General features: G+C 40.4%; 1 protein-coding gene and 1 long non-coding RNA gene across 2 annotated transcripts in view; one reads left to right on the top strand and one right to left on the bottom strand.

The window, feature by feature from the left end:
* Positions 1 to 22,458, top strand: part of LOC110829631 (uncharacterized) — a 229,096-nt gene that overhangs the window by 92,620 nt on the left and 114,018 nt on the right. The window contains exon 4 of the long non-coding RNA XR_015534622.1: positions 15,300 to 15,466. This is a non-coding gene — a long non-coding RNA (uncharacterized LOC110829631). The remainder of the gene's footprint in view (positions 1 to 15,299; positions 15,467 to 22,458) is intronic.
* mAChR-B (muscarinic acetylcholine receptor) overlaps positions 1 to 22,458 on the bottom strand; it is a 128,181-nt gene that overhangs the window by 8,531 nt on the left and 97,192 nt on the right. Inside the window, exons 3-4 of the mRNA XM_087346793.1 lie at positions 1,669 to 1,883; positions 69 to 278 (exon numbers count right to left, since the gene is read on the bottom strand). Of these exons, the coding sequence (XP_087202919.1) occupies positions 69 to 278; positions 1,669 to 1,883 (425 nt within the window). The remainder of the gene's footprint in view (positions 1 to 68; positions 279 to 1,668; positions 1,884 to 22,458) is intronic.

The raw sequence follows: 22,458 nt of genomic DNA, 5'->3' as shown, positions 1-22,458 counted from the left end.
GTGTCTGAGGACATGGCCGTCATTTCGAGACGAGGACATGGGACTGTGTGTGTGTACAGGTCACCCACCTATGAGCATGTCAGTGGCGGCTAGTGAGGCAATGAAATAGTTGCTAGGCTGCCGGATTGTTCGGTCCACGATGAAGGCGAGCAGTACGAGGATGTTTCCGCCTACAGTGAGTACGATGCACATCGCCAGGCACAGAGCGATGAGCACCGTCTGCCACAGCTCGAAGGGTGGCAGCACTGGCACCAGAACCTCCCCACTCTGCTCCTGCCCTGCAACAAGGAAGGTAGAAATCTACCTGCACGTAACTCTTCCTGAGGGCGAGTGCATCTCAGCATCTGCCGTAAGAGACTGAAACGGACAACACCCTTGAAGCATCGTCCACTGGCGTAACGCGCATGCCAAATTTTATGAAAATCCGTTCAGACGATCTCGAGTTATTATATGGCAAGACGAAGAGTCCGTGTGACCAATGGTAGATGGCAGCACGATATCTTCGGCTGAACGATAGGACACACAGACGGACAGGTGTCACTTCGTTTGCACTAAAACCCAAGAAACGTCTAGGGATCGTCTGAAAACTAGATATGATGCCCTCGTGGCTGGTTGCTAAGTGATGAAAAACCAGGAACTTATTCAAGGTTCCGGGGGATTCATTGTCTATACTGGTTCTGCTTGTAGATGCAGGCACAGCTTGGAACCTTGCTCGGTTGCCGATGTATCAGAGGAACATACTGCCTCTATAATCAGGGTTGAATTCAGGGATGTGAGGTACAAGCTAGTTCACGAGAATTGGCCAATCAGAGACTTCGAATTAGGAAGACAGATGGAGGCATGTGAGGGGCCCCTATCTGAACGTAAAACAATTACTTCCCAGTACTTCTCACTTGAAGAAGCTCTGATCGTGGATGCAATTTGTCCTCTGAAATGTCGGCAAAACAGTTAACTTCTTCACCGTGAGAGCACTCACATGCTGGATCAACGTAAGACTACAAGAAGGCGGTGGAACTTCGCTGTGTGTTCCGAAGTCCTTTAAAATATTCCTATGACGTTTTCGCTCTCAGTTTAATTACAGATATGAATGAAAGACGATGGGATTCCTGAGTGCAGTCAAGAACTGCGTTATTTTTTGTGGTATTTTTAAGAGTGCCACTGTTATTAAAGTAAAGGTGCGTTTGGAGTTTGAGGCAGCCTCGTAAAACTTTTTATTTTCCCATCTTACATGCAATCAAAATTTAAACCTTACTCGTGTCTCCAGTCTCGTTTCGTACAGGTTTCAACTTTTTAAAGTCGAGTATCGACTCTGAGGTTCGTTAAAGCCGGAGCCATAATGCGATTCGACTTACGTACTCTTGACAAAAGAATCACTTAATTTAATTATTTTTTCACTGAGTAGTGTAATTATTCAATTGTGGTTGTCTGTCCTAAAGAGTTTTAAATAAACTTTGATGAGGATAGCTGTGTTCTGGGTTGTTGCGTCGTGAGATATGGTAGAAGTTTACCGACGTTTCAGAGGTCCCTTATCGATCATCGCTCTAATGATGGAGACGGCAAACACTTCTGAAACCTATAGACAGCCGTCTCTGAGTTCGACGCCGTGAGAGAAAATGAAAGCGTGCTGTGATACCGAAGCATCCAGTTAGCGATGGAACATTTATTTACCTTGAGTGGTGTAGTTGGTGTTATCGTCCGAGGCGTTGGTTCCGTTCGTGCCAAGGTACCAACCCCCCGCAGAGCCACCGTAGTCTACGAGGTCGTCGACGGGTTCCCATGCAGGGCGCAGGGGGCTCGTCGCGTTGAAGGCGTCCAGACACTCCGGCGTCAGCAGCGTCTGGTACACGACGCGGCACAGTTTTTCCCTCTGTTTCCTCTGTTTCCTGGAACAGAGGAGTCGAGTGTCACCTGTGGCCACCGATCGATTTAACGCTGTCAGTGGCTCACGCTGTCTGTCTACCGTTGAACGATGCGATCATCAATGAATTTGATACGATATTTAAGGAAGAGGTCGTGGCCGCGAGGGATTGAACAGCGAAAATTTCGGAATATTTAATCTCTTCGAATTAGTAAATGGAGCGATACCCTCTCGTCCGCGACGTTCAGTCGTTACCAGTAAAATATCTATTCTTTATGCCAGGACTCAGAGCAGAGCTAGACTGTACCCCAGAACGTATTCTGGTAACTATGACGCGAATAGTTGCCGGATACGGGACTTTAGGCTCAGATAAAAGCTGTCCCACTATACGCCATGTAGGCGCATGGGGGGAGAGGTGGTATAGCTCCTATTGATTCTTGACCTCGACGCTAGATGGGGGGCGAGTTGTCAGTATCACGCCCCCGGCCGTGCGTTACCCCCGGGGGAAAGGACCCCGGTACCCATTGTAGAAGAGGCTGGGTGGACCCCAGAACCGGTCTGGACGCAGAGGCTAGAGGAAAAATCCTCTGCCCCCATCGGAGATCGAACCCCGTTAATCCAGTGCCTAGGCAGTCACTGTTAGGCAAGACAAAGCGGATGTGGAAACCACCTTCCTTTTACCTGTCATTTGTCGGTTCGTCCATTCACATCCTTGAGTAATGCTGTAGCTCTTACTGATCGAGATTTTAGTAAATTATGTTTTTGCAAAGTGAAACACGGTCGTATTAGAGAGTGCCATGTACAGGAGATAGTATTACCCGGCTTTCAGAGAAATTGAATCCTGTTAAGGATTCGTAGGACGTTGGTATTGGATCTTATCCCTTACCAAGTAAATCCACCTCACACACTGTATTATTACGAGCCGTTTCAAACAAATCCGAGCACTTATCAGACTTCTTATTTTTTTAAAAAAAATATATATTATCAGTCACAATCAAAATGTATTTAACATTTCCCCTAAATGCGGCAACCTTCTCGATTTAATCGTATCAAAATGTGGTTATCGATTGATTTCGTTCAGCCTTCTGCTATGTCATTATGTCATAACTTTTACTTAAACGCGGCCCCTCAGAAAATCGTTTTCAAACGCATTCATTTCTTGTATTTCCTTCAGAATCGGAGATAAATTTAGGCTATAACTGGTATTAGTGTGGACTTAGGAGTGGCTGATCTGCGCAAGCGTCGAAGCAACTCACTGCTACCCTACTATAGCAGTGTCGCCACTGTGTTAAAATTAAATCCAGTGTTACAACTATACGTGATAAAATAAGATGGTAAAGTTGCGTCATATTGTGATATAATAAATATATATTAAATCTTGTCCGTCTAATCACAATAAATTCTTATTAAATATTAAAATATTACATGAGCATGAAGTATATATACAGAACAACATCGAGTGTGTTATTAAAAATGGAATAAAAATCTGAAAAAGAACATCGTTTAATATCTGGTAAAAATCTGATAAAAATGTACGCTGGCATAATGTATGAAAATTGTATTTGAATTATTTATCGTTTTGAAGCTTTATATATAATTATATACACCTGAGGATGGTTCTTTTAGGAACTGAAACACGTCGTGAAACATGAAAAATGATGGTCTAATGTAAATCGAATATTTCGATAAAGAACATCATTTAATATTTTAAATATTTTAAATGTTAATTATTGTAATATTTTAATATTTAATAAGAATTTATTGTGATTAGACGGACAAGATTTAATATATACTTATACGTGATAAAATCTATAAAGATTCTTTGAGTGCGCTTCAAAATTCTCACGACGATCGAGATGACCGTGTTCGTCTTCTGAGTTGCAACACCGTGCGCTGTTATACGTTCATAATATTGTTTCGTCACGAAGATGAAGGCAGAATGTTCTTCAGGAATTTTGGTATCTACCTATCAGTCAGCACTGCGCTTGTACTGAGAAGACCGAATGTGAAGGTTAACTACCTTTTATAATCTCAATGTATTAATTGTAGCAATTTGCGACATATATAATTCATAAAGACTCTGAAGGATTAGGAGTCTTTTTAATAACCAACCTAACATCCCAGTAATACTTTTATGTAGGTATATTTTGGTAATTAATATTTTAAAAAAACAAAGAATTGGATGGAGATTATTTTTGTTGCAAAATGGTTTTATATTCTGAAATACGCTGAATATCTACCACGTACTGCAACGGGGAGAATTATTTTACACTACGTTACGCTGCTTGGCACTGTGGACCAGGGGAACACAATGGCGCTCCGGTATCTGTCTCTGCGGGATGGAATGTACATCCACGTATGTACGTGGAACAATGGCTCCGAAAATACACTCGTCAGACACGCGAAACAACGCGAGAGATATCAGAATCACTCTGCCACATTGATACATTTACTGTCAGCTCATAAAAATAAATCCTCTGCAAACTGATCTCTTCAGAGGACATTAAAATGCAAAGTGGGTCTGTTCCTTAGTTTGTAATACGAAACCTTTACTTAACCTGTCACCGTAATGGATGAATGGATGAACATGTAGATCGATTCTGAAGTCTGCGAGGGAACTATTTGTTCTGCTGGGGGAACTTATTGATCATTACAAAGACCTGTAACGAATTAATTCCGGGACCCGAAGGTCCAAAGCTACCGACACGAAAGGCCGCCATGTCACATGATCCTGAGCCGGTTCTATCCAACTATACCACCTACGTTGTGTCCGGGGGCGTATTCCAATCGCAATGTTGCTCAGCAGACTCCGGGCGGCTGGACTGGACTGGAAGGTCTATTGCTTATACGTAAGTTATTGTCTGAACCTATCGATCAAATTATTAGAAGATTAAGCGAATTTTGTATTGAGTAATTGGCTCGTTGTATGATTTATGGACCGCCTGCTTCAAGTACCATCAATGTTACACTATTTTTTATTTCTTCAGAGTAATCTTCTTGCGTAATCACGGTTTCGGTAGAGAGTAAAATTCATCGACTGATGGTCCAGATTATTCAAGCGTTCACCAATCGATGTATCGAACGTAACTTCAGATTTTCTCACAGTCGACAAATTGCCTGATGGAATCGTTTTCTACTCGTAGAAATAGCCTCTAGTTCGAGTCCTATCGCCACTACAAAATTCCCGTTAGCGAATAAACGCCCTCGTTATAATTTTAAGGCACTGTTTAACATTTCCATCAATGCTTTTAGCAAGGGACGATGCCTTGCGTTTTGGTTAGTCCTGGCTGGTTAGATAGGTGTGATTGTCTGGACATATGGCACGCAGAGGACACATAACAGTGTGAAGTCTGAATTATAGGTCCTGGTAGATATTCCCGATATGCCTCTCTGAGCCCGAAGTCTGACGCGTTCCACCAGGAGAGACATACAGACGATCAGTTTAATTTGTCCAAGGCTGGAAATGCGGTGAAGTTGAACACGAGGAACCTTTTGATGTAGAATATTCAGAGAAAATGATGGTCTCTCTCTGTGAGAGGTGCGTCTTCACGGAAGTTTTAATGTTGGCAGTAGAACTTCGCGACGTCTTGGAAAACTTTGTCGGGCGAACTTGCAGATGAGTATGGATATCACGTTCTCATGGCGACGAATATGAACATGGCTGTCTTCTCGGATGTTGCACCGTTTGGTCTGGTAAGACACTTCCGACGTTTCGGAGGTGTCAATTACCTCCATCAGCAGGGCGATTATCGTCCCGGGTAGTATTAGACTAGAACTAGGTCATTATGGAAGCGTAAGGGGTCTACCTGATATCTTTTGTGCCAATCTTAAGATTCTGTAATCGTATGATAAGCCTCCGCGTTTGTAATACATTACTATATTTACGTATATTAACTCTACACCAGTCGCTTCAGGGGTTAAGAAATCGTATGTGTTGTCACACTGGCAGGCGAACTGCGTGTTACAGCTGGTAACATTTGTTCATTATAGAACTATGATGTGGCCACTCCATACTTCACCTCTCGTTTTGAGGTAAAGACTAATTATATTTCTTAGCAAATGGGGAGCTTTGAAATCTTATTTTGTCCCATGACAACAGACAGTCGAAATGCGTATGTAAATATACATTTCTTTGTTGATCTCTTGTAGAATTAAAATATGTTCCTATATTTTTTTTTTGGAGGGGGGTAACTTTTGGAGCAGATGCAGGCTTTCATGTCGAACGTCTTGTGAGACCAAAGGGTTGCGCCATTTTACACCAGATGTCATGTTAAATGACTATGTACGATTTGAAAGATTTGTCTTTTGAAATTCCACAAATATAATTTAACTTTTATTCTCTACACAAACCATCAAACGAGACAGGACGTCATTTTCCGATATTGTGTCATTTTAGTGTCTAATTGAATTAAGAGTTTTCAGTTATAATCCGAACGAAAATTTCATTGTGAAATCAGTGAGAAAACGTTCACCTGCAAGACCTATAAGGAAATGGGAGTTGAACATTTAAATGGATCTTCCAATGGCGGCCGTTAGTGTTGACGGCGTTGAAACTGAGTTTGTACTTCCAGAGACTGAGGTAACTGCATTTCTAAGTTTATTCTCAGTTCCCTTACGAAGAACAAGGCTCGTGCATAGACAGACAGAAATTTTTAAACTCGCAGAGAGAGAAGGGCCTAACTTCACGTCCTTACTTGAGCGAAACGCATAATTCTCACGTGTGGCAGACTTACTCTTGAATAGGTTACAAGGATCATGGGTAGGAAAGCTGCATTACTTTACCACGAAGAAGAAAGGACATTCATTTCTTGAAATAGCGGGCTACACACCGCAGGGTCTGAAGCATATTGATCTCAGAACACTTGCACGATTACAAGCCGACTGCAGGAGACGGGCGAACTGTCGATGTCGTATACGTGGAAGTAAGTGTAGCACTATCAGCGTGTCGCGAATCAGATAGTAATTTGATAATGTGACAAGTAACTCTTCGAAAATGTGTCAATTTATATGTGATGGAAACTGAAGTCGGCAAATACACGCAACTCGCTGTTAAATTTAAAAAAAAATTGTTATACTATTCTTTGTTTTAAAAATATCTGAAAAATAAATTACTCTTATATAACCAAATAACCCAATGGAGTTTAACAATTTGACAAGCTAGTGGTAATTCATACACCTTTTCCCAAGGTAGTATATTTGCGTCATATTGTGAATTAGGTTAATATTTTAATATTTTCCGTCAAATCACAATTTTTAATAAGATAATAAAATATAAAATATTTAAAATATCATTTCACGTTCCGCATCGAATGATCGATTTACAAATTGGAACGTCTCTTACGAGATGTTTCGGTTATATTTAACCGTCCTCAGGTATAAATTAGATTGGTAAAATTTAAAACTCGAATTACAATCATTTACAATGTTATGCAGTTTATTGAAATGTTCTTATCAGATTACTCTTATATATTAGAACGAAGGTATTGTTTTTTATGTGGCGTGGTTCATCTGATGTTCAATATTAGTCTTTAAAGCAATCTATTTGCAATATCCCGCCACTGAAACCATTCCTGGGCGAGATGAATCCAGCTCACAAACTCTCTCACCTTTACTGTCCTCCGTCCAACTCAGGACACGTCATGTCATGGCGACGAGGAGTCACAACAGGTGTGGGATGATACTAAAGTGGATATCAGGCGAAAGGAAAATGAGTCCAAGTGACTCAGGATATTCTCCGTACGAGACCTACGGTGAACCTTCGGGCTACAAGAATCTTTTGCTTCTGAAAATAATCCTTCAGCTTTGTAACTAACAATCTGTAACATATACATCGAATAGAAAGTATTAGAATGTGGTGTAGTGGGAATATAAACACATGAGTCACATTCTTTTACGAGTTACTTTTTTGCCTTGAGGAGATCCGACAAGGTAATGACGTTCGTGGTTCTGTCCCAAATAGTATCGTCTCTGTAATCCATGTTACGTAATCCGCTGCTATTTTGTTTCGCACAGAATAATTTATTTTTCATAGCTTATTAATAAAGCGCTTGTTTGATGGATTCATTTCCTATTAAAACAGACATACGTGTTAATTTGTGTGTTCATTTCCGACATGAATTCAACATTTAATCCAAAACTCTCGTATGATCACAGTTGAACGGATGAAACAAGTCGATCATCGCGAACCGCTTTATCTGGTCGGGGTTCGAAAAGCGTCCCCCACTCCTCGCAGCGTCGATTGAGTGGCGCTGTGTCGTGACGCCCACTTCGACGGCGACTGTGTGCACGGGCGATTGTAATTATTTTGAAATACGCTGTTGCAGTGTTTGTCAAAGTGTGGTACGCGGCGGGAAAGACATTTTTTTTTTTGAAATTGTTATAAACTTACGTCTGATGTCAGACGAGCTCTGATTTCTAGAAAACTGAACAAATTCGTCAATAGGAATAAAGCTTGTAAGTTTTTTTTTTTTGTAAATTTTTAGCTTACGTCATAGCATTTCTAGTTTGTATCTGAGTCTTCATCATATTGTAGTTCCATTGCTTGCGAGGGAAATGATTCAGAGTGGCGTACGGCGGTAAGGACGTAATCGCGGTCTAGGGGACAGGGCACTTAAATGTTTAAAGTTTTGAAAAACTGCGCCATTGTAAGACACAAACAAGAAGGAGGCTGGTAATTGCTTGGCACTCTTAAAAGTACGGACCATCAAGATTGCTGTGTTCTTCGACTTTATATAATTATTATATTTGTTTACCGTCAAATCACATTAAAATAGTAAGATAAGATAATTAAAATGATTAAAATATCATCTTATGTTCCATATCGATCATTCGATTTACATCGGAACACTCACAACATGTTTCGGTTTATCAAACCGTCATCAGGTGTAAATTATAAACTTTTAAACTCAAATTACAATTATTTATAGTTTTTACAATTTTATAATTTTATCATCTTTCTCAGTATATTTTATGGAAGTTGTGTCTAGATATTATTAATATAACATTATTGTTGAGGTGGTGTTATTGATGTTTATATCAGTCATATATGAAATAGCAATCGGTTCAGATGTGTTCAGAGGAGAGATCCAGACTTTATTTTGTAGACAATTAATCGTCAAGGAAACCTAACCTCACTTTCTTCCTCACGTGAAATGTGACGGTTCGGTACGCGGTCTTCCATTGTTTGAAACAGCAAACACAATTTTATTAACACCAAACATCTGAAATAATTTCTTCTCGTCAAAAGTTGTCTTAAATAAATAATCCGTAAGAGGATACGCTACAGTGAGGACTGACCGGAAGTGAGTGATTATACTTGGACCACGTGACAGTCCTTACTGCTGTACAAAATCGAGCCGCCATCTTGCTCGAATCCTGGAACGATGGAACAACGCTGCTCCTCGAAATTCCGTTGCCAGAACCAAATCTTTGAATGGAATCCGGGTTTAGGGCTAACGCTCAACCGCCTAAAAACCCAGAACAGTGTCTGAGCTGTTACAGGAATCATATTCATGACTCTCCATGTGACATGAACCCGTCTTATCCTCATCGGCCGTAGGTTCGCACAACCCTGTTGACAATAGGAGTTCTGGCATGTGACGAGGCTCCCTTTGTAACGTCGTCTGAGCACAGTTTAACGCAAGGTGTAATGAACGTATAAATTAGAACCCAATACGTTTGTGTGTCCAGACTACAGCGTTTTCCTCAGAACTGGGTTCTCAGACGCCAAGGGTGTTTGTGATCGTCAGTGGAAGGAAATTACATGCGGCAGTGGAGTGTGTCATTTTGAGGCAGTGATATTGGTTTTATAAAACGCGTAATTGCGTAAATTCTAGACATCGACTTTTAGTTACGAAGGGTTTCTATTATTTTAACACTGATTTACATGTATTGGCAACAATCTCGTTTAATACACGTATAAACACAATCCATTCAGATATTTTTTTATTATTATTTAGTGTTTTGTCTGACGACAGGTCCATATGAACAGGATCCTTCCATCCTTTTCTCGGACTGGGACCTGTTCATATACGTTCTTGGCAGATGATCCAGAAGTGGTTTGCCATTGCCTTCTTCTGTGTGTGAATGGAGTAATTGTTGGGATGCCACGGAGGAAAACTCCGTGTTGCCTAGACCACGGCCTTGCCCAACACAAGTTATACATTCGGGCACCGCCGGGAATCGAACCCGAGACCCCAGGATTACAAGGCCAGCCTTGTAACCGCCCGAAAGATAAACAACTACGTTTTTCCTCATGAAATACGTATGTTTATTGCAACCCAATGTTTCATGTTGCATCAAAGCCAATTTCATGTTCAGAGAAAATGTGAGTGTACGATGTGGAAAACGTTCAAACAGGTAATTTGAAACGAGATAAGTGATATTAAGACATTCTGAGTAATTACGTCAGGCCACAGAATTTGTAATTAGCTTGGCTTTGGGAGACTTCAGTACAACAGATAATGGAGTAGTTGTACGTTGTAATGGATATTGCATGTCATTCAGTTCGATATGTGGGGAAAATCTTGTTTAATGGGAATTTGTGAGGTTACTCGATTTAAAAGAAAGATGGTTTGTTTTTGTTCATTGAGTCTAAGTAGGAAAATGGTTAGCCATTAGCTATTTATATTTTCAGTGAAATAATGTCTGTGTGGCTGACAGTGTATGATCTCGCTTTCAGTTGTAGGCGTATAAATCCTGTGAAACGTGAATTTATGAAATTAATTACGAAATAAATTTGGTATCCAGACACAAAATAACCAACCAACCATTTTTCAGCACTCTGTATCTCTTGAGCGTCGTGTCGTAAAATTGGCAAATGAATGAAAATGTTTATTTTGCAGAGGAAGTCTTGAGAAACCCATAGACATTTTTTCTGTTTCGGAGACTAAGCACAGGGGTGTCCAACAACTTCCCTGAAAGAAATTATGCATAGAGAAATGAGACAATCTCGGGGAAATTTAGGATTTTTCTAGGTCGAAAAATTGGGCTCAATTGTGTCCAAAAAGATTTCATAACAGCGCGTTTTAGGAAATACGTAATTTTATTTTGGATTGAATACCCCCAGGAAACTTTTCAGTTTTGGTATCTTTTGAAAATTAGGCACAGGGGGCGTCAAAAGAAACTTGAACGGAGCTGAGTAGAAAATTATGACGGATGAAAAATGCTCCTGTCGGATAGACAAACCCAAACCCGGGAGAGTTATTGACCTTTTTATGTCTCCGAAATTAGGGCAGGATCGTCTAAAACATTTGGTGCGTCATATAAACACGTTAAATACAAATTATCACTTTATGAAGATTTACGTTTCAAGTGACTAAAGTTTACTTAATGGTGCGTTATGTGAAGAGGACACGACTTCTCGTTTCCCGTTGAATTTCAACGAGTGCCGTTGAGATTCAGATACGTGTAATTTATTTAAGACAGCCTGATGTTAAAGGAGATAAGGGGAACGCGGAAAGGAGGAGGGACTGGAATTTCGATAAGACGGAGAAATGGAAGGAACGGGGAAGGAGGACTTGGATTTTGATAACACATAAACCATTCCCCATTGAATTTTATGGGGTTTTATTTGTTCTTTCCGCGATGTGTATGTTGGCCTTGTCATGTACGTTTCGTGGTTAAACTGCAGAACATCTTTTTCGGATTTGGGCGGAAATTGGTATGGAATTTACGCGATTACGGACTACCCCTATTAGCCGGGATAGCTCAGTCAGTATAGTGACTAGCTACGGGCTGGACGACCGGGGTTCGATCCCCGACGGGGGCAGAGGATTTTTTTCTCTAGCCTCTGCGTCCAGACCGGCTCTGGGGCCCACCCAGCCTCCTGTCCAATGGGTACTGGGGTCCTTTCCCGGGAGTAAAGCCGGCCGGGGCGTGATGCTGACCACTCACCCCCATCTAGTGCCGAGGTCAAGGAAGAGAGGAGCTATACCTCCTCTCCCCCCAAGCGCCTACATGGCGTATAGTGGGACAAACTTTACTTTACGGACTACCCCTAAAATCATAATTTTTTTTAAATGTTTGTAAAATCGTTAGTTCCAACATGGCGGACGGAAAGATTATGAGATGGAGTCGACAATATCGCCACTTGCTATAGGGGCATACAGTGATGTATGGTAAAAGGTTTTGGAAAATACAACAAAACTTTGGTATAGCAATTATTAGTTTATTGCTGATGCACGAAAAAATGTTGACTTTTCTAGGACTCGATTCTATGACCCCATTCGTATGAGTTCTTTAAGCAGTCGCAGAGTTGAAGCGTCTTGAGACGTGTCGTTATTGATTTGCTACGCTTAAGAACTGCATTAAGACCACGTGATTTGAATAGTTTGAAACTAAAGTTATCTTAGATAACTCATGTAATCTTTTATTAAAAATTCAGAATCTGCAATGAGGGCTTGTGTGTTTTCCGGGGTGGAATAAATTTTTCCAGTCTTCTTACGTTAGTAAATTTATATTCTTGTCGCAACCAAATTTGATCGATTTTAGTTGCTGAGAATTATGTATTCTTTTCGGAACGAGGAACGAAATTTTCTAGTGGCAGACTTGTCATCTTTGGGTTAATTAGCCTAACAACTCCGCGTGCTTTCAGTAGCTTAGCTCCTGCGGTGCCGTCTTTACGCGTCACAAGAGTGTCAAGGAAGTTGCCACACCGTCGCGGCGAGTCCAAATAATCTCGAACCACAAGATGAAAGGACGCCAACATGTTGTTTCTTTTCTTATTTAACGATGCTTCTTCAACTGAAAAGTTTGCATAGTGTCGCAGGCTGTAAACCACGCTTCTGCTAAATTTAGAAACCGTGCAGAAGGAAGTGGCCGTGGTATATCATTTGGATATTGATATCGTCTAGTTAAATCACGTATATTAAATTAATCGACGTTTTTTTTTAAAAACTCATGTACAGAAACATTACCTGTGTTCACAAGCTAGAAAAATATTTTGTAGTCGTATTTGTAGAATTGGAGGACGTTTCACAGTCACTATTGATCCCAGTGTTTGGCTGAAAAAATTAATGAAAAGAAGTCGATGAGGACATCGCATTTCGGATCGAAATCCGATCCCAGGTTTTCTCGAATACGAACCGGGAAGACATCCAGCAGTTCTATCTCGTTTAAACTCCGAAACAAAATATAATCTCTTGTATTACGTAAATAAAATGCGCCTAATAAGTTTTTATCTGGCTACCAGTCGTGTCAGGTGGCAACGTTTCGAGAACCATCTTCGTTGTCGTCCTCAGGGCACTAAAGTGGATGCCCCGACTAACTTCTTCACTTATGTGACGTTCGTTCAATTATATGTTTAAGAAAATGTTTTCGGGTGCTAGAGTATTATTACGTACAAAGTAATATTTAATCAAATTTCTTGTGTTGTGGTACAGACATTCCACATAAACAGTGAACGAGATTCTTGTTCACCCGGTTGCACGTCACCGGACTCCTCTCAGTCGCCACTCAGGTGATTAAAGCCTTTAACTTACGTGCGAGCCAAGTCTCTGTGAAGTGGGCGGGGGGGGGGGTTCCGTGTCGAGTTGAAAATGCCAGTAGAAAGGCGACAATTTGAAAGCATTTCCTTGATACAAAACTAATTTTGCCAATCCAGATGTTCCTCGTTTCTTAAGCGATCGTAGTTGAGTTTTTTATTGTGTGCTACCTCTGTACAGGCGGACCTGCGCAGTCCTTGTCACTCGAAAATTAAAGTAGTGATTTTAAGATGAAACCCATTCCAGTGAACTTTCTCGGGGCCTGGAAAACTTAAATTCCCGCTACTTAACCTTGTAAGTAGCCACGGTCTAGCGGTTAGAACGCTGGCCTTGTAATCCTGGGGGTCTCGGGTTCGATTCCCGGCGGTGCCCGAATTTATAACTTGTGTTGGGCAAGGCCGTGGTCTAGGCAACACGGAGTTTTCCTCCGTGGCATCCCAACAATTACTCCATTCACACACAGAAGAAGGCAATGGCAAACCACTTCTGGATCATCTGCCAAGAACGTATATGAACAGGTCCCAGTCCGAGAAAAGGATGGAAGGATCCTGTTCATATGGACCTGTCGCCAGACAGAACACTAAATAATAAAAATAAAAACCCTTGTAAATCGGATTGACCTCCCATCACGTACATTTTCCTTAAATTATACGCAGTGAATGTTTAGTGCTACTCAATTCTGTAAACTATGCTGTCCCGCACAACAACCATTGTACACTCTAACTTGAAAACATGTGTTTTTATTTTCGAGCTACATCCTACGTTGTCACTCCGTTCCATCATTCAGATTGTTTATTTTTTGTTTCCGAAAATCAATTTTGTAGTTTGCTAGATAAGATGCTCTGTTTACTCATGGTAATTATACGCCGCCACTTAGACCCTCCTTGCACTATGCTGCGATGAACGACACACTTTCTCTGCTGTTTATTTTGCATTGTGGACATTTATATTATTGAAACGTCCAGTCTGCTCAGGAGCATCTTTGAAGAGATTTACAAATTTTTGTAAATACTCTGCTTTTTTCTGTCAAATCTTGCCAATCACCGTAAATCTCTTGGAGTAAAACATCGGAGGATGTTTCAGGTTTAACCTCCATGTAACTACACAGAGTCGAGCCAAAATGTAACTGATATTATCAGCTTTCTGATAAACGGTCTGCATTAATATTCACTGCACAGCGATGCTACGTCGTAGTTACGTGCGCGTGTGAGTTCAGTCCAATCAGAACGCAGGCACGACGCACCTATGGAGGCGGGCCCTTTCCGTGACCTTGAATTATCCAAGTCAGTGGCGGCTCCTACAGATATGTTAGGTTAGGTTTTGCTTATGGGTGCTGGCATTGGGTAGAAGTGGGCTGACGTTTCAGAGGAACATGCTTTTGCCATATTCACGGTTGAAGTGAATGTCAGGAAGTTGCTGATTTAGGTTCTTTAGAAACAGAAGATAAATCTGACCACGGGAATTGACCATTGAGGGCCATGAGATCATCTGTTGGTGTGGGGTATGGGGATGAAGAATAGGGAAAATCCATTTGGGAGCAATCTTACTTTCTGGTGTTCCAAAAAATATTTACTTTTATTGACGAGGATAGAACTTCATTTCCTCTCTTCGTCCTGTATCTCTGGTCGGAAATTTCCGGTAGTGTGATTCATCTCTACATTTATATGAACGAGTTTTATCCCAATGTTCCTCATTTCTGCCCTGATGATGGAGGCAGTATGAAGTTTTGAAACGTAGGCAACTGTGTCAGCACCCGAAAGGAGTATCGATGTGAAAATCTAAATCAGCTCTTCGTTGATTAGCCAGTTAATTATTCCGTTAGTGACTTCGTTAAATTCTTGTTTAATTAGTTCGTTGCGTATTTTTTTAATTAATTGTGTATTTAGTTTCCTGTTCGGACAGTTGATTGGATAATTGCTTGTTGGTTAGTTAATTTGATAGATTGTTTGTTTGTATAGGACAAGCCCGGAGTTCCTGTCCTAGAAGTCTTCTGCAACGGTCGATCCTACGAGATTAATTCTGCAGCGGTAAATAGATCTGCAGTGTGATTGGTGTGGCCTCTCGCCGGAAGTCGTACGAGGGCGGGAGAAGCTCCCCGTACCGGATGCTGTTCTCTGAAAATTAGGTAGGTGTTCCAATAAACTCGATAAATCCACAGGATAATCGATATCGTTCTTCCAACTATTGGTGTAGATAGTGTTCAGAGTTTTAAGTATTACTTTTCGAGACACTGAATTCGCCTTGGTGGCTACTTAAAACAGCTGCTGCCACCGTAATTTGGTGTGCTAAGTCTTCAGAATTGAATTTTAGTTTTTGTTGTATTTGACGGCTCAACAAGCCACTGACATCTGAAACGATTTTGGAACTTTATTTAATTTTAAAGAATGTACATCAAGACCTCTTGTCCTGAAACTTCACTTGAAGAGACCGAATGGTAGATCACGTAGTACACGCGAGAATAATATTAAAATGGGATATAACTTTAAACCCATTCGATCTAATCTACTTAATGGTTTTATTTTATTAAATGTTTTTATTTGGTTCATTGAATGTGTGTATATGTTACCGGCAATGTATAGAATGCCTAAAGTCAGTAGGCAATTGAATAGGAAATTGAATACCCAGGCATTTTATAAAATACCTCAGATTTTTTAGGAAAAATATATAAGAAAGAAGTTTCTATAATACGATTTATATAGTTTTATTTTTTATATTTTCAAAAACTTAATATAAAACAATTTTTTTTAATTCTCAAAACTTTTGTTAAGTTCAGATTCAGTAGCTTTCGTGTTTTCGCGACTGTCTTACACAACCTCCATCTTGACAGCTTGCCCAATCGACTTCGATTAATTTTAATTTACACAACCGAACAATATTAAAATTAAGATTTATTTCGTAATTTGCCTACTGACTTTAGGCATTCTATACGTCGCCGGTCACATATACATCTATTTTAGGGGACATCCTGTTGATATGTGGGTTGCTTCATGGATCTTTGGTCACAGAGGAGCTCGATTATTTATGCAAAATGCGGATAAATGTGATGAGAGAAATTTTTCCACGAATAACTTTTTTATAATCTCAGGTCTCTGGAACGTTTTGCCTAGGACGGGGCAGTCACGACACTCAGTTTGTAGGAGATGAGTGCAGACTGCAATTCAAACAGAATCTGTAAAAAGACCCGGAACACACCAGAATATTAATTTAAGTCATTCAGGGATGTTTCCCTAATGGATCCACTAGGAGTGGCGTAGGTCAGTAGTACCAAATTTTGAACGATGTCTGTCCAGTAGCTCAGTATTTACAGCGTCGAATGCTTTGATGTTTAACAGATAATGAATTTAAATGATTGTGGTGTGAAGCGGCTGTGGCCTTAAGTTTATCCCAGAAATTTAAAGGATGGGCTAAGGAAAAACACGAAAATCTTCAGTTTGGATAGCCGACCTGCGGGCCGTGATGTGAACCCCGGACCTCCCAAATGTTAAACAGGCTACAACGTTCTGTGGACGAGTGTCGAAAATAAAATGTAGGTTTAGTTTTATTTTGTGGGGTGGAGGGTGGGGGAGGATTTTAATATCAGAGTAAGGAACAGCTTCACAAGAGATAAAAAAAAACAAGTACGAGAAGAATGTGTCCTATGTCTTATTCAGCCCCGTATCCATTTCGTTTTGAAAATGGTAAGTTTTTGCAAGAGGGAAATTCAGAGCTTAGCAACAAAGGGTATCGTAGCAACGAGCTCGATGCAGCGGGCTGTAATTTCAAAAGATGTTATTTCTCGCTGGGTATTAAGATAACGCCGTGTAGGGGGAAATTGTCCGTCACGAAGTGAAAATGGCTTCCATAAACTCCCCTGGGGGCGAGACAAGACGCCGTGATGATTGTTGAAATGAAGACGAGGTCCTCGGAGAGACGCGGCCGTCTGGTGATGATGAATTCTGACATCGGCTTAGCTCAGTTCTGCGACGGCCCGACCCGATCTCTTCAAAATGAAAATCTCGGCTCGCCGTATTGTAGTTTTTAATAAACGAGAGTTTCATTTCTTCTTCTTACACTGAACGCTAGATAACGCCCGCACGCTACAGTCTAGAGAAAATGTGACTTAAACAGAGCGCGAACGTTCAGGCTATAAACTAAAATCATTTACAAGAGAATTGTAAAATGAGGTTATGAGACTTGAATATGTGGTGACAGGGAAACTTGGAAGCCTTTAGCTGTTTGAACACTCTCAGATAAAAAAGTTCGGAAATGTATCAGGTTTTAACTCGATCGTCCAAAATCACAGGATCGACCTCTACGAAAGACGCCAATAACATTTTCGTTGGCGTGGTGTCTGCTGGGTAATAACGCTATCACGGAAGATCCCCCATCGTGGCCGTTCTGCTCTCTGAGCATGCGCAGGTAACTATGGTAACCAATGAAACCGGCAGACCGGGGATTCCCCACCCAGTCACTTCTGCGAACAATAACGCGTGTAGTTTGCCACGTAAAATGCGTGTTGCAGTTGTCCGAATTTGGCAAAACAACATTACACTTGGCAATAAATGAACCTGATGTCAAATTGTAGGAAGGTCGATTTTTACGGATACACGGAAGGAGAGACACAAGCGCGCAGTCTTGAAGCTCTCAGTTTCGAACGTATCTTGAAACTAAACTATCCAAGTTCTGCTGTAATGGAGGGTGATTTTGCAATGACGTTTGAGATGCATGGAAGATTCATACGGTATATTTCACGCAAGACAGAAGATAAGAGAACACTTGGAAAACTTAAGATGCAGTTGCAAAGATGCTTTAAAAATGATCTTAGAGGAATTTGGCGAGAGGTGACGAACTAAACAGCTCTTAAGATGGTAAAGTTGCGTCATATTGTGATATAATAAGTATATATTAAATCTTGTCCGTCTAATCACAATAATTCTTATTAAATATTAAAATATTACAATAATTAACATTTTAAAATATTTAAAATATTAAATGATGTTTCATAATTTTTCATGTTTCACATGAAAAATGATGGTCTAATGTAAATCGAATATTTCGATAAAGAATATCATTTAATATTTTAAATATTTTAAAATGTTAATTATTGTAATATTTTAATATTTAATAAGAATTATTGTGATTAGACGGACAAGATTTAATATATATATAAACAGCTCTTGTTTCAGAGTATGTCCACAGTCGGGCTCCTGCCAATTTGACTGTGAACCTTCTGGTTTCATAAAAGGGGGAAATTTGTTGATCAGATGAGCGACTATCATGTTGTCAAGAATGTCTCTGAGAAATACGTCTAGTTGACGAGATTAAGGTGCTCCGTATGGGAATAAACACCATATTGACAGCATGTATGGACTAAGGTGGCCATGGCCTATTTTAAGATCGAACCAAATCTTTTGTATCGGAAATCACAGCAATGTCCCAGAACTGATCAAGGCCTCAATCAGTAACATTACGGAACTGTGATGCCATCTTGCTCTCAAGAGTTAAGTGAAGCCGAATGTATCTAGTGGTTGATACCGTATCGTTAAACGACCAAGTAAGGATTTTTATAACAAGGATGATATTTCAAAACCAGATATCTGTTCCACGCGTGCAGTCATTGTCATTTTATAGCGAAGAAAAATGATCTCTGCTGTTGCCACGGATTCTGCAGCGCAGGAAATGGCCCCGGTCTTTTGTGGGCCGACTCTCCGGGCGTTGCTAAGCGACGAAGATCGGGAACATTTCCCAACAATACACGAACTCGTCCGTCCGCATGTTTTCCGTGACGTGACTAAACATAATGGCATTCAAGACGTTCGCGGTCCCTGATAATTGATAATAGTGGATTATGTTTATATTTTTTATTCAGTGTTCTGTCTGACGACAGGTCCATATGAACAGGATCCTTCCATCCTTTTCTCTTCTCGGACTGGGACCTGTTCATATACGTTCTTGGCAGATGATCCAGAAGTGGTTTGCCATTGCCTTCTTCTGTGTGTGAATGGAGTAATTGTTGGGATGCCACGGAGGAAAACTCCGTGTTGCCTAGACCACGGCCTTGCCCAACACAAGTTATAAATTCGGGCACCGCCGGGAATCGAACCCGAGACCCCCAGGATTACAAGGCCAGCTTTCTAGCCGCTAGACCACCTTGCATAGCTGCGAAAATATTTACCAGAACCATGTCGTTATGACGTCATCAACGAATAAGTCTTTGTTTTAACGGAACTCATTTGTGGGGAAAGACCCCGAACCTCGCTGTATTCAAAATTTTAAATCTGTAAATATGAATTAAAAAATTGGGTATTAAAAAATTTCAGCGAAGTGCGTGATTTTGTCTCCCGTTGTAGTGTGATAACGAACAAATCTGTTGTTTTGAAACGTACAAAACAGCTTATCAGGTGAATATAATAAATTTTTTTTCATATGATAGCAAAAGTAACTTTCAAACACGTGCAATTTAACGTTTATCAAATGAGTTTAAATACAGAAAAGTCAGTACTTCTCCTTCTTTGACTGTCTGTGAACTCTCTTCGCTGCCCGTACGTGCGTTGTACAGTAACATACAAAATTTCGAGAAAAGATGGTACTAAGAATCCCGTTAAGTTTTGACGGGAACATGGAACTATTCAGGATCTCCTCCTAGATCTCCGGTTCTCTGTCTTAACTTCTTCATACGCGTGGTATTTACCCCTTCGTCATTATTCTATTTTGATTTAATTATCCTAATACGTGGCTAATATCTGGTAAATCTCCTCGTAATTTCACAGAAATAAAGAGGGGATTATTTTGTATGAAACTACGAGTGTCCGGGGGTGTTGTGGGAGGAGGGGACGCGCTGGACTCTGCTTTGGCAAGGTCAAGGGGTTGGAAAAGTTTCTTAGTAAACATGGTAACATCTAATTGAGTATACACAATGTTTAACACGAATATAAGTGGTTTCGAACGAGGCGAATGTTGCAATTAATCGGATACTAACAAAAACTACATTTGCTGGAATATACAATTAGAATGACCACAGCGGTTACAGAATTTTGTCGCCTGATACTCTGTATTAATTTGCTGGACGGTCGAAGTGACGTCTTACCCACTGCTGTGCCCAGAATGGCTGTCGAATGAATAAATCTGTATTTCAGGTGTCAATACGGCCGGAATGTTAAGCTGAATTCTAATATCCATTTTAATGTAGAGCTTTGTTTTGCTAGGAACGTAACATATACGTATCTTCTATTCGATTGTGGCAAGATACTCCTTTGAGGTATCTTTATTTTTAAAGTATCTTTATTTAATGTAGTTTTCAGTGACAACATTTCTGTTAATGTAAGTGATAGACGACATATTTATCTGTAATTCTATTACAAACAAACTACTTTAATGGGGATAAATTCTTTTCTTAAGTTGGTAACGTGTAGATTAAGCACATTCTTGAACGTATTTTGACACTAGGAAATCAGGTTCCTGAAACTGATATGCAAAAATAAAGGAGAAAAATCAGTCTTTTGGATTTTGTCCCTCGTAGAAATTATAAAATTATAAAAACACAGATTTCGAAATATGGTTTCTTACTTTGTCATCAGACATCTCTTGAGACTCCTGATTGACCAAGCTTCAGACCCAGCATCAGACGAGGTCAGACCTGAGGGCAACTTTAGTCCAGATTTGAGACTAGCTCAGCCAGGGGGTCCCTCTGCAGTATTTTTACCTCATGACAAAAGCACAACCGAGCTTTCGAAACGTTTGTTCATCCCTGCTCGCAATGAAGATGGCGGATGTAATGACACGTCATACTCACTAGCTCCATCAAGCGGATAATCTTGTAATCGTAACTTCAGTCAACTGTCTTTTTGTGTTGTTGCGTGATGCGATTACACACGCCAGTGAATAGTTTTAAGTAATTTTACAGGTCGTTAATACTTCAAGACGTTTGTTTGTGTGATTATCGACAATATGTGGGAAGAAGTTTGTAGTGCATCGTTAAGGACAGTCCTGAATTGACAGGGACAGTGAAACGTCCGCCATTTGAGAAGGGTGACTTGCACATAACATAGCATCTTTACTTACTGTAACCACTGGATACTGGAAATACTTCAAGTGACTCAGCACTGCGGTTTCCAACTTTTCGTTGGCTTTGATCTATTAGACATTTTGGTAGGACTCCTTTGACGAGGGATCAGCCCTGTCGCAAGGTCTCTACCTGTACACAGGACAGCACAACACAGTGGGATTCGAACCCACGGTCCCAGCGACCACTGCGGACCCCTTACTGTAACCAACACAAGGTAAAATTCTGTTTCAAGATTGATTACTCTATAGATTATAGGCTTTTTATATCGACTTGGAATGGAGGTTTAAAATTTATTATACATAATAAGGATTTCGATTGAGGTCTCTTTCGTTTTGAATACAGGAAATATTCACAGGAATCATCGATTAGAACATCGATTTGTCAGCACGAGATCAAATTGGGTATCTCCAAATGTTGATAGTGTTGATGTTATTCTTGCTTCAAGTTAATATTAATTTCTTTGGACTACTCGTGAGTCCGTTACATGCTGGGTGAACTTCGAAGACTGAATATTATTCAAGTCTATTGAAGTAGTGTTTTGTAACAAATCCTCGATCATTTTCTGCTCCTTAGCGTTTATATTCATATTTTCGGATCGCTTCTACGGAGGCCTTGGGATCGAACACTGATAAAAGGTGTGAAGAAATGGAGATTACTGCTCGCACAAACTTTGAATTTTGCTGTTTACCACTTTAATAATATCTCAATCGGGAACGTACTGTGTCTTAAGACAAAAATATATGACGCACGTTCAGATAGTTACATCAGTTTCTGCAGTGGTTTAGTAGAGTTAAGCACAAATTCGCATCGTTAACCTCTTTGTAATACTTTGATTTTTAGAAATTCGAAATTCAATCAGCCCTACGTCGACTACAAACAAATTTGCACTCGTGTATCTCCCGCCCTAAACTGTGACGTTTGAACATTTGAATTTTAGTGGGCCCCTGGTCCACACACACACACACACACAGGCTTGCCACTTCATTACCTTTTTTGATCTCTTCTAATCTGGAATTTGACTGGCTGACGGAATAATCGCGAATCGCCACGTGACATGTTTTGTCCCGAGTGGA

This window comes from Zootermopsis nevadensis, unplaced genomic scaffold, assembly GCF_977971745.1.
Source record: "Zootermopsis nevadensis isolate Lab colony 2312 unplaced genomic scaffold, Znev_1.0 Znev_ptg000010l, whole genome shotgun sequence".
In the NCBI taxonomy this organism is placed as follows: Eukaryota; Metazoa; Arthropoda; class Insecta; order Blattodea; family Termopsidae; genus Zootermopsis; species Zootermopsis nevadensis.
Note: the sequence above shows the minus strand (reverse complement) of the source record. Positions and strands in the feature narration are given on the sequence as shown.